This window comes from Parasteatoda tepidariorum, chromosome 4 (assembly GCF_043381705.1).
Source record: "Parasteatoda tepidariorum isolate YZ-2023 chromosome 4, CAS_Ptep_4.0, whole genome shotgun sequence".
NCBI lineage: Eukaryota > Metazoa > Arthropoda > Arachnida > Araneae > Theridiidae > Parasteatoda > Parasteatoda tepidariorum.
Genome location: NC_092207.1, coordinates 25,861,341 through 25,879,291, shown reverse-complemented (window position 1 = coordinate 25,879,291; position 17,951 = coordinate 25,861,341). Strand labels below are relative to the sequence as shown.

General features: G+C 28.8%; 1 protein-coding gene across 1 annotated transcript in view; it reads right to left on the bottom strand.

The window, feature by feature from the left end:
- The window catches only part of LOC107438776 (C-Maf-inducing protein), a 135,804-nt gene that overhangs the window by 89,207 nt on the left and 28,646 nt on the right, over nucleotides 1–17,951 (bottom strand). The window contains exon 2 of the mRNA XM_043047724.2: nucleotides 1,136–1,264. Coding sequence (XP_042903658.1) covers nucleotides 1,136–1,264 — 129 coding nt within the window. The remainder of the gene's footprint in view (nucleotides 1–1,135; nucleotides 1,265–17,951) is intronic.

Here is a 17,951-nt window from a genome sequence, read left to right as displayed (position 1 = left end):
GTTGCCCCCAGCGTTTATAAGTAGAATAAAAACAGAATCTTCCCTATTAAAGACATTTATTGCAATAGCAAATGCAGTAGTTTGATTCCTCAAACATAAATGTATTTGCTCAGAGAAATTCATTATATCCCACAAAAAACTAAGAAAATAATCCTGATATGATAGTTTTGCTTAGAAATTAGCGAGTTAAAATCCTATTTTTAAATAAATATTAAAATCAAAACCCAAGTCACAATAGTTGCAAAAAAATTTTTCATAGATGTTAAATTTCAAGCGATAATATTTGAAAAGATATTTTCTCCATTTTCCTTACTGGTATTATTGAAATAAAAAATTCATTTTAAAATTTCGCTAGAAATTCCATTTGGAGAGGAATCATAAGTGACTTATAATAAAAATATATTCGAATGCATAAAAGCACCTTTAACTCTATGTGACGTTTAAAATATTATTTTAGCCATAAAAATGGCGTGAACGTAAATTTTGTTTTCAAGTTGGACAAAACGTGTTCCATTTGATGAAAAATGTAAACCATTTTTGTTCTTATATTGGAGAAATCAATATTCAATCATAAAAGAAATTTCCATAAAAGTAACTAAACTCAACACATTTTTGAGCATTGACTTTTATGTGACTTCTTTTTTACATCTTAGACCTTTTTACCACATTAAACCAACTGAATGTACTGAGGTGAAGAAGGCTAGCTTTCATAGACATTATATAAACCAGCCCCCCAGGGTTTTGCGAGGTCCCTGTGTATAAAAGTCCCAAATTTAGGATTACTCTCCTGCACTATATTTTCCAGGCTATATTTAGGAGGTAAGAAATCCGAATTCGTCGAGAAAAAACAGGCATTTTTATTCAGAGAAAGTACGCTTTTGTGTCTGATTTTGAAATTTAAGACATCGTCTGCATTAATTAGTTAGCATAATTGAGTCCACCGTCTTGAGCCATTAAGATGGAGTCCTAGAACGTGCAGATCCGATTATTGCATCAGAATTTATACACCATGGTCCGTTTTTTGTTCTGCTCACTGTACATTTATTTGACTTTATTTTTAACAAGAAATCTAAAATATATATTTGGTGCGGTGATTACGGAACACCATGTATTTTTAAAAGGAGTTATTACTCACCTGAAGTAGTAAAGATCCTTCAGGAAGGTCTATACACACGCAATACTTTTGAGTTGCTTCACATGATACAAATATATACACATCTTCAATTAAACCATACTGGACGGACTCCTCCATAAATCCTGTAGCCTGAAAAAACAAACAAAAACGTTTATATTTCTAACACGAATTAGGAGTGGAAACTTTTTGTATTTAAAGAGGTAATTTTTCATCACTTTTTCATTTAAATTAAGATAAACTCGTAATGGTAAAAATATTAAAAATTTTGAGACGTGCTTGACTCACATCTGGCCAAGCCTTAAAAATGCGATCCAATTTTTGAGGGCTGAAATATGTCAACTGCTATTTCCATTCTGTATAATAGAATTCCAAGCGTAACAGAGGGGAAATCACACAGGTATTTTATCCTAAAAAATGTACTAAATATATGTGAAAGTAAAAAATTGTGCAATAATATGCTACTTTAAGGTGTTATGTTTAATTTAATTGCATAAAATAATAAAAGAGCCTCATAATTTAAATGCCAGGTAATTAAAAGCGTCCGTAACAGAGGAGACAAAGAAAATCCCACATTTTTGACATGCACTGTTATTTCCGCTATATTCTGTGATTTGGAACATCCAAAACATTATTTTTAATTTTTTTTTAATTAACACATTTCAAGGTAAAATAAATTATTATAAGACTTTTTAAATTGTTACACATTTTTATTAACTTCAAAAAATGCAATGTAACAGAGGGGACATTTTGCAAATTTGACAAATAGTTACAGGGAAATATCGTGCCATTTAATTAAACATTGCACCTGAAAGTAGCATATTATTACAAATTTTTTTGTTTTCACATATATTTAATAAATTTTTTAGGATAAAATAACTATGTGATTTCCCCTCTGCTACTCTTGAAATTCTACTACTGGTTTCAGTTGGCATGGAATTCAACCATAGATTTGAAGCGAATGAAATTTTTCGGTCGGAGTTCAGAATTGGAAAAAAGTAGGAATGAAAAAGAATAGAGAGCGAAAGAATAGAAAGAAAAAAAAGGAACGGAAGGAAAAAAAGAATTGAAAGAAAAAAATAGAAAGATAAAAGTAATAATAAGAAAAAAAGAATGGAGAGGAAAAAAGAATAGAAAGACAGAGGAATAGAATGAAAAAAAAATAAATAGAAAGAGAAAAAAATTTAAAAAAAAAGGTTTAAAAAAATAGAAAGAATAGAAAGAAAAAAAATCGAAGGAAAAAAGAATAGAATGAAAAAAGAATTGAATTAAAAAAAAAGAATAGAAAGAAAAAGAATTGAAAGAAAAAAGTAAGAATGATTGAAAATGATTTGAAACTACATATCTTAGCAGTAATGAAAAAACTGAGCATCAATTTGGCAAGTTTACTTTCCTTGATGACAATACTCTTCCTATAACGATTGTTTAAATAAAACTCAGCAACAGATTTTAAAAATAATCCATGATCAAAAAAAAAAAAAACTATCTAAAGAACAGCTCACAAATCCTCATAAATCTTACAAGAAATAATTAAAAAAACATGATAAATAAATTATATTTGCGTTTGTAACTATTAATGATCAGATAGAAATTTGTATTAAATCAAAAAATACGAATAATCCCTCTTATTTCGATGAAAAACCAATGCATTTTAATAGAAACTATAGATTTTTAAACATTAAATATTTAAAAAAACTATAATTTTCATTAAGGTGTATTGTAAGATCTCATCGGATATTTTCTAAATGAGAGGGCTTATTCATATTTATTAATTTCTAAAGCAAATACAATTTGCTTTAGAACGTTTGCAGAGCTATTTAGTTTCCTAGTTCTTTAGTTTTTAAAATAATAAGCACGTCGATTTTGTTGGATTAAATATTAGTCCTTAAATATGAGAAATAATAAGCTTTTATTCCATCAAATGCATTTTTAAAATTTAATAAAATAAAATAAATTGCTTTCGAGCTAACTGTTTCTTACAGCATGTATTTCATGTATTCTTCAAACATGTATTTCACTAGAAAATACTTTATAGAAAGTAATATTTGCTTCTAGAAAAAGTCATATTTTAAGTCATATGTTGTTTAAGTGATTATTTTATATAAATTATTTTATATATATTTTCGTTTATTTATTGAAAAGTTGAATTACACATGCTTGGATATTTTGTGGGTAATTATTTTGAATTTATAGAAAATTATTTTTTTTATTATTTTTATTTCTTTGAAAAGTCTAATATACAATCGATTGATATTTTCTGAGTGATTATTTTGAGTAAGTAGAAAGTCATTTTTTATTTTTCGAAAAATCAAATAACAGAAGCTTGATATTTTGAATGAATGATAATTTTGAAAGTAGAAAGTCATTTTTATTTTTCGAAAAATCAATTAACAGAAGCTTGATATTTTGAATGAATGATTATTTTGAGTAAGTAGAAAGTCATTTTTTATTTTTCGAAAAATCAAATAACAGAAGCTTGATATTTTGAATGAATGATTATTTTGAGTAAGTAGTCATTTTTATTTTTATTCATCTATTTTGAAAAGTCGATGTTTTACACAGGTTTGATATTTTGTGGGTGATTATTTTGAACTAGTAAAAAGTCATTTTTATTGCTATTTGTTTGTTTGTTTTTAAGTCGAATTAAAATTGATTGATATTTTGTGAATGATTATTTTGAGTAAGTAGAAAGTCATTTTTATTTTTATTAATTTATTTTGAAAAGTCGATATTTTACACATGCACATGATTGATATTTCGTGGGCGATTGTTTTGAGTTAGTAAAAAGTCATTTTTATTGCTATTTGTTTTTGTTTTTTTCTAAGTCTAATTACAATTGATTGATATTTTGCGAATGATTATTTAGAGTAAATAGAAAGTCATTTTTATATTTTCAAAAAAATAAAATAAAAAATACAGATACTTGATATTGTGTGAACGATTATTTTGAGTGAATAGAAAGTCATATTTATTTAATGTCAAACTGTCAACTTTTCAAGAAGTTTCAAGGTCATCTAAACACAGCTTCTTCCACTTATATGGAAACATGAGATAAAGAACAAAAAATACTACACTACAAGAAAGAAGAAGCGTTTATAACACCCATTTAAGTAGTACTGCTACACTGAAGTTGATTTGTCTATTAAGTTATTATCGTTTGACGCACACGCGTGCCTACGTTGAGCGAGAGAGACAAAGAACGAGCAAATATAGGCATACTTCTGTCCCTGGAAAGAAAGGGTTAAATGATCTCTCTAAAATTCGAGAAAAAAATCTTTTATTCGCACACAATGAAGCCATTAAGCCTTTCTCATTTCTCTTGAAGGACAACAGTCATCGCGAAATTCATTGAAAGACGGAAGAATAAATTCTGCAAATATTTGCATAATTTGAGGTTTGGGAGGAGAAAAAAAATCAGTTATTTTCGCAGCCTCTGATAATTTAGAAGCAACATTGCGAACCTTGAAAATAACAATTAATGTTAAATAAATGAAATGCAAGAAGTAAAATATGTCTTGCCTTAGATATAGAATGTTTTACTATATTGGTTAGAACACTGTATTAGTGTATTTGTACTATACATATTAGTCAGGGCTCTATCCAGACATTTAGTGAAAGGTCCGTTTTTGTAAAATTGTGAAAAAATTACTCGTAATTTATGAATATGAAATAAACGTTAAGTCACATTCCTTCAACCAGGGTCCTGCTTTTGTGAATTTGTGCAAATAAGGTCCTGTTATTGTAAAAAACTTTTTCAAAAAGTTTTCAAATTGTAAAGGCATACAAGAGTATGCTCAACACTGTAAAATTATAATTAAAAAAATTAAATTTTAAAAAATAAACAGCAATTGCTGCTACTAAATTAGAGATGCAAACATACAAATATTTGGTATTTAGCCTATACTGCTCAGCACAGAATATTCATTTCGGACGAATAAAGGAAGAAGCGTCTGCCGAAGACAAAACTTAGTTCTGTCTTTCTTCCTGGGAAGGGTTTATTCAATTAACAAAACAATAATGAAGATAAACAAATTTGTGAAGGGTCCGATTAAAAGATAAATTATTTTGTGAAGGGTCCGCTTTTAAGTTAAAATATTTTGTGAAGGGTCCGTTTTTATGGACCCAAATTTCTTCTAAACAGACCCCTGTTAGTGTACATAAATCGTATCTTTTATATGATACTTATATACTGATAACAAAAAGACTATTTCCCTAGAGATAGAATGTACTGCCAAGAAATATAGTATTTCACTAGTTAAAATAGAATACTGTCAAAGAATAAAATATTTCTTGACAGAAACATTTGCATTTCATAAGGCATTTGATTATCATTCAACTATTTATTAAGACAGCAACTGTTTAGTATGAAATCTAAAAAGAAAATCATTCCGAATACAAGTAGTGGCAAAAATATAATATCTTATTATACTTTAAATTTATCGTCTCCTATATTAACATAAGCATGATAAACTTGACAAGAAATATTAAAGGTATAAAAACAGATATTCTTTAAACCAACCATTATTTATATGCTTTATAATCCATACACGTTTTGTTTCGACGGTAACTATGAAAAGTGTACAAGCATTTTATAAGTTAGAATTGATTTTTAACGGAAAATGTTAGCTAAGCAAAACGAATATTGGAATGTATAATTAAAAATTGTTCTTTAATTATGCAGAGTCAGGAGATGTTTTGTCAAAAAATGCTGTTGCTTTTATTTTATATTCCATAACTATGTTTTGCAGCGATTTCTCTTTGTTTATAAGTAACTCTAGGTAAACTTTAAATCACATTTAAAGTTTATTTCAGTAATGAAATTTCTACAATTTAATTTAATTCTATTTTATAACCGTCGTTGAACAGCCGACCCAATTTTTGGGTTTACGACTATTAATGTTCAATTCCGTAGCCTTGTAATTTTAAACCAATCCAGAAGACAAGGGAACTCCTGGATCAGTACTCCCACAGCTATTGATTTGTTATGAGAACATGGAGGACTTAGTGACTCGACCGATTTAACGTACATCAGTCACCATTTACGACACTTCGGCCGGCGGGGATCGAACCCACGAACTTTTGAACATGGGCCCAGTGCCTTACCGACCAGACTATACCAGCCTTACAATTTAATTTTGCTGATAATCTAAAATGTTTAAATAAAGCAAGATTATTCTTTATTTTTTTTTAAATTATAGCCAATGTAATATTAGATATAGCCAATAAAATCTTTAAAAACAAATTTTATTCTCAAAACTTAAATATTTATAAAACACAATTTTTTTTTGTCACATGAACAAATGTAGATAATTATCAATTAGAATAACCATTTCATTTGCCCAATATGCAAGATACAACAAAATCATCATTATTATAGCAATTGGAAATTTAATTGATAATTCTTACTACTTTTTTCTCTTCATAAAATATATTAATAAAACACATATAATAAGACCAAATATAAAATGAATATGCATTAAATTTAAATAAATATTAAATGTTAGTTAATCAAAATAAGACCGACATTTTCAGTAATATAGTATAATTTATTTTAATACAAAAATTACTTTACAAATTTTTTGAGATAAAATTGCACTTAAATCTTTTAGAAAAATGGCAACATTTTCAAAAGCACTCATTTGTTTTCAGATTTTTAAATGCCTCTAACCAGCACTTGATGCGTTTTAACACTAACGTAAAGTGCTCCTGTCAAGATGCCAGCTCAGAGCAAATGAAAAATTAAAAAGTAAAATAAGTACACGTACGAAAAAACCGCTGCTCCATCGGAGGCTCGTCTTTTTTGCTGTTATCCAATCAAAAGAATGATCTCATATGACGTCACCCTAAAAGACGTCATGGATTCCGTAACAGCCATAAACGATAGTAAGATAAGAGAATGTGAGGTTAGTCGATGATGTTTCTTTTTTGGAGACCTTGACCTGTATTTGCCATTTGGGGGATGCCTCGGACTGAAGACGGTTTTCTTCTAAAAATCTTAAGATATTACTCCAATTTTCAAAGTGTAAATTTGCTCATAAGAAAATAGAGATAAAATCTGCTCTTTCATTAATCTAGATAAAATCTCTATCAGTTTTTTTTTAAATTTCATTGCGAAATTATAATATTAGTAATTGCATTGTATTTATGCATTATGTATTTTATTTTCATTTTATAATCGTCTTTGAACAGCCGACCCAATTTTGGGTTTTTTGACTACTAGTGCTCAACTCCGTAGTCTTGTAATTTTGAACCCAATCCAGAAGAGAATTGGAACTCCTGGATCGAGTACTTGGAGAAATTTGTCTTCGTGGAGGATTTTTTGATGGAACTCACACGCATTTGCTTTACAGGAAAACCACGAAAACCTCCCACGAACCCGATTGCAAGAGGACTAACCCATGATCCATCTACCACTGAGGATATTTTGCGTCAGCACTGTGGTCGGTGCGAGCCGGGTGCGGAATTCGTAGTGACTAACCATCACTGGGTTTCGAACCCGGTTCATCTCATTATAAGGCGAACGATTTATCCCCTGAACCACCACGGCTTTGCACTATGGATTAAAAAGTTATAGATTTTTTTTTCTGCGCATAAACACTTGACGCGTCCAATTTATTTTTAACACAGAAAAAATATTCTTCATGGCTTGCATTTTACACTGCTTAAATTTATATAGGCGTAGGCAGCTGCATGAAAACATAGTTATTTTTCAATTAAAAGAGTTTAGGATTTGTATTTAAAGGTCCCTCTCAGATAGAAAAGGTGTTCAACTTCTTTTATGCTACAAAGTTATGAACTCAACTTTATTAAATATGAAGTGAGAATTGCATCATATTACATAAGCTTGTTTCTAGCCCTTTTGAACTTCCCCTTCTTCCTTTTAAGCAATAATAAATTATTTTGCTGATCTCTCCTATGCTTCCGTCAGAAAAACACAAACCGAATTGCTTTTTGCTAAAGTAATCTCATTGCAACAATTTTTGGACAAAATTTAAAAAGGCAACTCTTTGCATGTAACAAAATTTACATTGAAAAAATTATTTTATGAAATTTTGAAAATCCTTTGAAAGAAGATTTTTTCAAATTTTTTCTTTTTTGAAACATTGATGTAATTTATCATTCAGCCATTTTTTTATTCGTTTTATTTTACTTTTGGGGCATTTTTTTATCACTCTGTATTTATTTAATTAGTTTATCTATAATAAGAGTGAAAGGTTTAAAAAAAATCGAGGCCAGCATAATATAAGGCATTATTTCTCCTTGTGAAAGCATTTTTCAAATATTAAACAATTCTTTTTTTGAAATAAGAAATGAGAAAGAAGAAATCTATAATGCTCTAATAAATCTAGATTGTACTTCCTTCCTCTTTTCTTATATGAAATCAATTGACATAACTTGCTTCATTGGTGTTATTTCAAAATGCTTTGTATTTATTAATTTCACCACTTCCGAGGTAAGGTTAAGCAGATATTTTTATGCAATTGTTTGCAATTTGAATAACAATATTAATGTCGTAAAACTTTATATTATGAGCATGCATTTTACATAAGCTCAATTTTAAAATTTTGTTCGAGTATAACTGATTGCCAAATGTAAGTTTTTAAAGTAGGTAATGGGAACTTTGAATGCATAATCAGGAAAAAAGTGAATTGGAAATTTGTGCAAAATTAACATGCTGATTAATTAAATGAATAATCAATCCCAAAAAACTGAAGCGATAAGATGTTATTTGATTAAAAATTTCATTTGTTTCAAAAATATACAAATTGGAAATAACTGTCAACATGTTTCAAGCTTTCAAAAACAGACGCGATAACCGGCTGTATAATGGTCAGGGAGCTGACCTCACATCAGAAAGGTCCTGGGTTCGAATCCTGAACAAGGCATGGATGTTCTTTCTCTCTCTCTCTCTGTCTTTACTGTGGGCAACGTTGGTCCACTGAATATAGTGCCCCTGAAAGAGTGGTCAGCATATCTGTTCTACTAAAACCTGAACAGGTGTCAATCGGATGAGGATAGAAAAAAAAACAGGCTCCTATTTTTAAGATTTGCTAGTCGAATGCGTCAATGGAAAAATAAAGGTGAAAAAAATAGAGTTTTGTTTAATTTTTTATTTAAAATGTTAAAAAAATGATAAAGAAACGCAATAAACTTATTAGTTATCTGGGGTCTGTGTAGAAGAAATTTTGGTCCATAAAAACGGACCCTTCACAAAATAATTTATCTTTTAATCGGACCCTTCACATATTTCTATATCTTCATTATTGTTTTGTTAATCGAATAAACCCTTCCCAGGGGAGAAAAAAAGAAAGACGGATGTAAACGAGCTAAGTTTTGTCTTTGGCAGACGCTTCTTCCTTTATTCATCCGAAATGAATATTCTGTGTTGAGCATTATAGGCTAAATACCAAATATTTGTATCTTGCATCTCTCAATTGCTGTTTATTTTTGAAAATTTAATTTTTTTATTATAATTTTACAGTGGGAATAATCTTGTATCTTTTACAATTTAAAAACTCCTTGAAAAAGTTTTATTGCAATAACACGACCCTATTTGCACAAATTCACAAAAGCAGGACCCTGGTAGAAAGAATGTGACTTAACGTTTATTTTATATTCACAAATTACGAGGAATTTTTTTCACAATTTCACAAAAACAGGACCTTTTACAAAATGCCTGGACAGACTCCTGGTTATGGTCACACAAATTACAAACACGCATTATCAAAGAAATTTATTTTTATCAGTTTAATAACAAATGCTAAATTATGACTGATTAATAGAAATCTTCATACAAAATAGCATATTGTTTAATCAAACGCTTTGAGATAAAATATTTCATTTCCAACAAAATTTTAAACCTCGAATAAGGAAGTTGGAATTGTTATTCAGTAAATAGAATACTCTCATCGGGAAAAAAAAAATACTGAAAGCAAAGAATGCGTACATTTCAAAGAAGATAAAGCAGGATATAGAAAGATTTTTTTGCGTAAAATCAAAATACGAATCTCAGAAATATTTCACAATTTTAAATCCAATGACGTCAATTGAAACTGATTAAAACCACACATTCTTCAAAGACGGAAAAAAAGAACAGTTACACAAACCCTCAAAACTCATTAAATGTTACATACTCTGCAATATTTAAATTTGATTTTGAAATGATGAATAAACGCATATTTGAATTTCCCTTTTTAATGGTCATAAATATTTTTAAAAAAATGAAAAAAACAATTCTGAATTTTCGCAAGTAATGTAAAATTTTCAGAAATGTGAAAATAACGCCAGTCGTTTCGTAAAAAAAAAAAAGAAAAGTTTTAAACAATAATTACAGAGCGCTTTATAATGATTGCCTCTATCATATGTTTTTTAGGAAATTAGCTCAAGAAAATATACGTATTAAAAACAACAGATTAACACTTAAGCGAGGTAAAAAAACAAAACGTTATCAAAACTTACCTAATCACTACAAAATATGAGCATGATTAAAAAGTCAAAAAACAGAAAACGAAACAGAAAAGAGCTAAAATTCTATTATTTGAAACACCTAATTGCATCAGACAATCAAACTGGTTTTGAAATTATTTGTGCCCCTCCCTCTTTACTAATAATTCCACAGATATTGAAAGGGTTTTATTTTTTTTCTTCGTTTAAATGTTATGAGCTAATGAACAAACTTCATATTTGACAAGGTTTCTAAAAATATGTATTGAAGGCGGACATTGCGAAAAATCCCGTTAAACAAACTAATTAATGAGATAAATTTTTATAAATGTTGAATATTTGTTTGGTTACAATGGAAATGTCTGAGACACTTAAAAAACTAAGATGAAATGTTCGAATTCTGACTACGATGCGTGCTTTCGTTGTATGCGTGATTTCGATGTTTCCTATCCGATAGCTTCATTAAATGGCTGTCGGAATTGGATACATGCAAGTGACGTCATCGCAGTTAAATCGTGGCATTTGTCGATTCAGAAGCCAATCAGGTTCGACTCACGCGCGTGACGTCCCATACAGGTATCCAGTTAAATCCGATATAATTCACATAGTTCAACATCAGTTCTTCTCGAGTTCCTAATTGAATTAAATGCAGACATTTAATTCGATGCTGTCAACTATTTTAGAGTAACCGTTGTACTCTTTGAAAACATTACTTTCTCATCTTTCCCGCTTCTTATATTTTTATATAAATACTTATACCGTAAACATAACATTCGCATTCCATCTACTTCAAATAAGTTTAATTAAACTTATCTATGTGATATTACATGCACGCGGCTATCTTATGATGATCAATTATCTCTCGTTTCGTTTCTCGTTCTTTTTTTTTTCTTTCTTTTTTTTTCGCTGTTGTTATAATATTTTTAAAGAGTTTGAAATATATAAAAATGTAGTTTCGTTTCTCGCTCTTTTTTTGTTGTTGTAATAATATTTTTAAAGAGTTTGAAATATATAATAATGTAAAGTTTAACTGTAAGTCTGACTAAAGAAAAACAATAAGGGCAGATAAAAAGTAACTTGAATCTATAAAAAAAATTCCACATGGACTAGCTTTTTCCCCCCTCCCTATTGTATACATACTTTTTTCTTTATTTCCAACTGTTTAGGATAGAGTTTACAAGGAAACTTAATTATTAACTGCTAAGTATTGTTGTGACAATCATTTACTTCGCGTTTCTTTATTTCAAAATTCCTTAAATATGAATTTTTTTTCTTTTACCGTAGCTGTAGTATTCAAGAAATATTACTAATAGTCATGATATGCTAGAATTTCACCTAAGTAATTTAAGTTACTGAATAATAGGATTTTCAAATTTGCTGTCCTTTGAGACTGATTGTTTAAAGGCTTATATAAGTGTTTTCAAAATATTTGGCGGCAAATGAAATTCAGAGAGGATCGAATGTTGCAACTTGTCTAGACAAAACATATCAAATACCAATGTGGGATCTGTTAAATTTCCTTGAAGAGTCATTTTAAAATTTGAAAATAAATTATTGTTGTTTAAAGATCAAAGGAATATAATATATATTTCATCGCTGAAATTTTCTTCGCTAGGTAACTTTGCTGACGAAGAAATTGTGGCTGTATGCCTTAAATTCTTTTGGGGAAGTGGAAACAGAATATTTGAGTAAAAATTTAATCAAACATACAATTTAATGAAGCATGCAGAGTAATTCCACACAATTAACAATGTAATGCTAATTAATTACATACTATCAACAAAAGAAACATTGAAATATGAAAAAAATTGGATAAATATGACGACCGAAGCTGACGTCTTCAGGGGCTACCAGCTCCGGAAGTCATAAAAGCAAAACCTTTTCTATCGAGAGAGCACGACAAAAAGTCTAAAATTGCTCTCTCTGTACCCCAAAAGTTTTGCCAAAGTCCAGGAAAATAATATATTACATAATTATTATTTTATAGTATTATTATTTTAATAGCTTTTAAAATTGTGAATTCTTTTCTTAATACTATCAACAAAATTTATTTTCGAAAAAACGGAGTGTTTTGAAATGATTTCTTTTCATTCAAAAATGAATTTTATATTATAAATTTCTTTATTAATAAAAAATTTCTAATGACAAAAATGAGCGTACTCATCTAACAGTTATCTAAAAGAGTCCTTCCTTAAGCTAGTTGAATATCCGGGCTGCTATGATCGATTTTTCTTTCTATTGTGTTCACCAAGTACAAAGTCATTTTTTTAAATTATGTATTTGTTTTTGAAATAAATTTTGAAAAATATGAAGAATGCCTCACCAAGAGGTTACAACGAGTCTTACATTTCGAGTAGTCACCTTCTATGATTTGTTTATTAGTATAAATTTGTTTTTGATATAAATTTCTAAAAATATGTAAAATGCCTCACCAGGAGGTTGCAGCGAGTCTTACATTTCGAGAAGCCACCTTCTATGATTTGTTTATTAGTATGAATTTGTTTTTGATATAAATTTCTAAAAATATGAAGAATGCCTCACCTGGAGGTTACAGCGAGTCTTACATTTCGAGTAGTCACCTTCCATTATTTTTTTTTAATTATGTATTTGCTTTTGAGATGAACTTTAAAAAATATATAAAATACTTTACCAAGAGGTTACTACGCGTCTTACTCATCGAGTTATGAAATTCTGGGATTTTTTTTATTAGTTTACCGAATGATTTCCTACCTATAAATTTGAATTTGAAAGCCTGTTTATTTAAAATGTGTGATAACATTTTTTTTGAATCAATAAATTTAATGTTAAACCATTGTTCTCATTCCACGCTTGTAGCTAGCCTAGTTTTCAATTTTCATTGTGTTCTGAGCTAATTACATTTGTAAAGAACCTCTGAAATCAAATTATTTCTTCTGAGATTAGTTACCTAGTCTCACATTTAAAAATAAAATTGAGATTTGTAATTCAACGTGTTTTACATACATTTCTTCAAACGCGACTTCAAAATTTAAAAAGAATTTAACTTTCAGCAACCTTAATATAACACGCATTAATATAATGATTACTTCATTAAAATAAAGAGAGAAGTTTTTAAAATTAAAAAATTATCCTCAATAAAGGATTTTGAAGTAAAAGGTATTGTTTTTTAAAACATTTAAGAATGATTTAAATAAACACTCATTTTCCAACGAAGCACTATCAATAAATAATTTTGCAGAATAATCAAACTATATTTCAATAGAATCAGAAGCGTTTAAGAGTAATTTAAAACAAACCCTTATTTTCTATTAAAAGCATTATTGACAAATGATTTCAAAGAAAAATCGATTTTTAAAAAATAAAAAAATTCCTGAAAATTCAACAATATCACTGAATAACTGAAAAACTACTCGAATTATTTTTAAATATATCAAATATACTAAAATATTTAAGAATGTGGATAAATAGTATTTAAAAATTCTAGTTTTGAAATTCAGTTTAATAACAAATGNAAAATTCAACAATATCACTGAATAACTGAAAAACTACTCGAATTATTTTTAAATATATCAAATATACTAAAATATTTAAGAATGCGGATAAATAGTACTTAAAAATTCTAGTTTTGAAATAAATAAATAACAAATTGACTGTTCTCTCATGCAAGTGCATAAATCAACTAACTCTCAACGGATTATGAAAATCTTAATATAGATAGAAGATTTTTGTATACAATGTGCAAAAAAATAAGAAGTCCACATTGAATAACTTTTGATCTAATGATAGGATCTTCACTTTATAGGACTCAATCTTAACGGTTCAAGGGGTTAACTTGAAATTATTTAAGTACATAACTTTTTTAAAATTTAATTTATCAGGAACATTTCAACCGATTTCGTTCAGATTTTATTCTTTTGCGATGTAAAATTACCTTCTTTAAAATATCAAAATATTGTATACCTTATAATTCAAATATTTTCCGACTATTATTAAATAAAATAACAAAAATAACTCAACAATACAATATTTACAAAAAGTTATTTTTCGCATGAAATTAACTTTGGATAAAAGAAAATAATAACTGTGAGCAAAATGTTATTCACTTAAAAAGTTCTCGAGATTTTACGAAATAAGCGAAAAGAAAACTTATAACATTAAGGGGTCCAAGCTTTGGATCGCTCTCCAACGAAACTACGTAGACCATATTTCCTAGATTGCGGCTAACCCTACGAGTCAGAAATCCAACAAAGAAAAAGATATGTTTATTCAGAAAAAGTACGTTTTTGTATCTGATTTCGTAACATAAAATATCGTTTGCCCTAATTAATTAGCATATTCGACATAACCCCCTCGGATTATTAAGATCGAGTCGAACGTGAAGATCCGATCATTAGATCAAAAGTTATTCAGGGCGGTTCGTACTGTACAACAACTAAACAATGACATTCAAGAATACGGATAAATTATAAATCCGAATTCCAGTTTTGCTATAAATAAACCACTCTGAATAAACAAACAAAACTAATCTCGCGCACAGGTCAACTAAAACTGTCAACCGAAGACGAGAATCTTATTAGAGACGGGAGAGCACTTTGAGAGAACAAAAAGATTCTTTGTCCCAAGAGAAGACGACGCGGGAGGTCCATCAGCTGACCTTTTGGAATTCCTTAACTGTGTTTCCAGAGGAATGTATGCAAGTATCGATCTGGACTGGAAGAGTGGGTGTTAGATAAATTTAGAATCATTTTTCCAACGCCATCCTCTTCAAGCCATCAGCGGGTCGATGGATGGTATAAATGGAAATTAAACACTTCTTTTCATCTCAAGTCTCTTCGAGAGTCAGCAATTAGCTTCTTTCTGAATTACGAAGTTGTTTGAGTAAGATATTAATCTTAGTGATACGTGGGTTATGAAAGAAAAGAAAATATTGTTTTATACGAATAAGTAGTAATTTTAAACGTTTTTGATTTTTTTTTTTTTAAAGCAGATTTTTTGTGTCTCGTAAAAGACGTTTTTCCTCAGCCATCAACATGATGGAAAATTCTAATTACGCTTTGAATTCTTCTTATTTAATTTTCACAAATAAACTTGGATGGGGGGGGCGTTGATCGTTTATATTTTAGATTATTTTGATTTATTAATTTTAATTTAATTGTATTTAAACATACCTTCTAAATAAAATACAGTTACACCAAAAAATAAATATGAAGTGATTTAACATTTTAACTTACTAACATTTTAACTTACTTAATCAGTGAGTCACGATCGAGAGAGAAGACGAAGTTCTTCATTAGTTCCAATGTAAATTTCGCGCCGCGCTTTCGTGATTTATTTATGATAATTACAGTTATGATGATTAATTTTTTTATTATTAAAACTGATTGAAAGAGAAAATAGTTGCAGTTGTCTTCTTTCTTACTTTCTTTTCTTTTTTTTTTTTTTTTTTTTTTTTTTTTTNTTTTTTTTTTTTTTTTTTTTTTTTTTTTTTTTTTTTTTTTTTTTTTTTACTTTTTAAAACATTAAAAAATTTAGGTCACTGCCTTCGGGAGGCCCTTTTTTTAAATGAATAAAATTTTAATGGAACTATTTTTAATTTGGGATTTATTTTTAATTTGGGGTGTAAACCTAGGAATTTAAATACAGTTTCAATGAAATGGGCAGCCCGGTACCATTTGATCCACAGACCGGGGGTTGGGGAACACTGATGTAAGGGACAGTGGGGTAAGACTGGATAGCTAAGACTCAAAGGCCTGTTGGAGCAAAACTGCTCGATTTATAAACTGTCGGATTTAATTAAGATACTCATTGTTTAGTTGCACATAATATATCATTCATGAAAAGTCATAGATGTGCTACATAGATGTCATAGAAATGCTGTACTGTGCTTTTTTTTTTATAAATTTAGTTTTTTCATTATTTCAAATCACGCGGAATACACGTGTTAATACTACGAGAAATTTGAAACACTAGAATTTCAGTGAAAAAGTTACAGGTGTTTTTATTTCATATAAAAATTTAAGAAAATTATGCATGTTATTTACATGAGATGTAGACAAGGCCATACTAGAAGAGGGGGGGAAGGGACAATTGTTTCGGGGCCCGAGACTGCTGAGGGTCCTACTAAATTTCCTTACAAAAAATATAGTGTTTATTGATCTTTTTTCTTTTTTTTTTTAAAGATCTATATAAAAAATATATGGTTCCTCAAAAATTCTACAAGATATGAAAATAAGGCTTCTTGTGCTTTGAGGAAGGGGACGGGAATATCTTTTTTTTTTCTTGGCTTAGTTAGCTTCTTCCTCCGTTGCACTGTAGCTTTCGTGGGCCCATCATAAACTCACAACAAGGGAGTGGTGGCAAAACCGGGTAGTACTCTGTGTTACCCCGAAAACATAAGTTATCGAAATGTAATAGAGAAGTTATTATTGAACTAAGATATGGGTCTTTAGTAAACGGATAATAATCTGGACTGAAAATAATTCTTAGAAGTGTAACAATTAATAAATAAAGCTAGTTTAAAAGCAAAAGAACATTAGAAAATCAAAATAGCGAACCAAACTTATCTGCACTGAGGCCTAAACTATCAACAACACGCCACTGTGCTTCGATGCACATTAATGTCTTTGGAAATAAAATTTGAATTATGATTTTGACATTGTGTATGTTTCTGAGTTACTATCGTATATTTATATAATATAGCTTTACATGCAACAAGTGAGTAAGTATAATCCTTAGTGACAAAAGGGAAGAAGGGGTCAAAAATATTTTATATATATTGATTATTTTGAATAGTGATGAATATATTTTTAATACAGTAGAACAGTGATTCTCAACCTTTTTTTTGTTGCGGCACACTTTTAACGATTTCGAAATTTGACGGCACACAATGAAAAAAATTTGATTAAAAGTTGTTTAATTACCTATTTTACACTGTGTTAAATAGTTTGTGATAATAATTTTGAATGTGAAATAAAATAATATGTACTACAAAAGCACATTTATTAAGGCATTAATTATTTCTTTCGATCAATTTTTTATTAGTTAGTAACAGTTATTTATTTTTTTGCTAGTTATTAATTGTTAGCTGGTTTTCTCTAGTTATTAACTGTTAGTTTTTTTTTACATTAACTGTTATTTTTTGTGATTTCCTGTTAACTAGTTTTTTTGCTAATTATTAATTGTTAGCTTAATTTTTTTTAGTTATCTTTTGTTAATTTGTTTATTAATTGCATAGCTTACTTTAATGATTAGCTCTTACAACATTTTTTAAAATTGTGCGTCATATACAATTTAAACACTTCCATCTTATTTTAAGATTGTCAGAGACAATACAATCGCCGGCAAAGATGTTCACTCTGTTAAAGTCTGGAAAAATTATAAAAAGTATATATATATA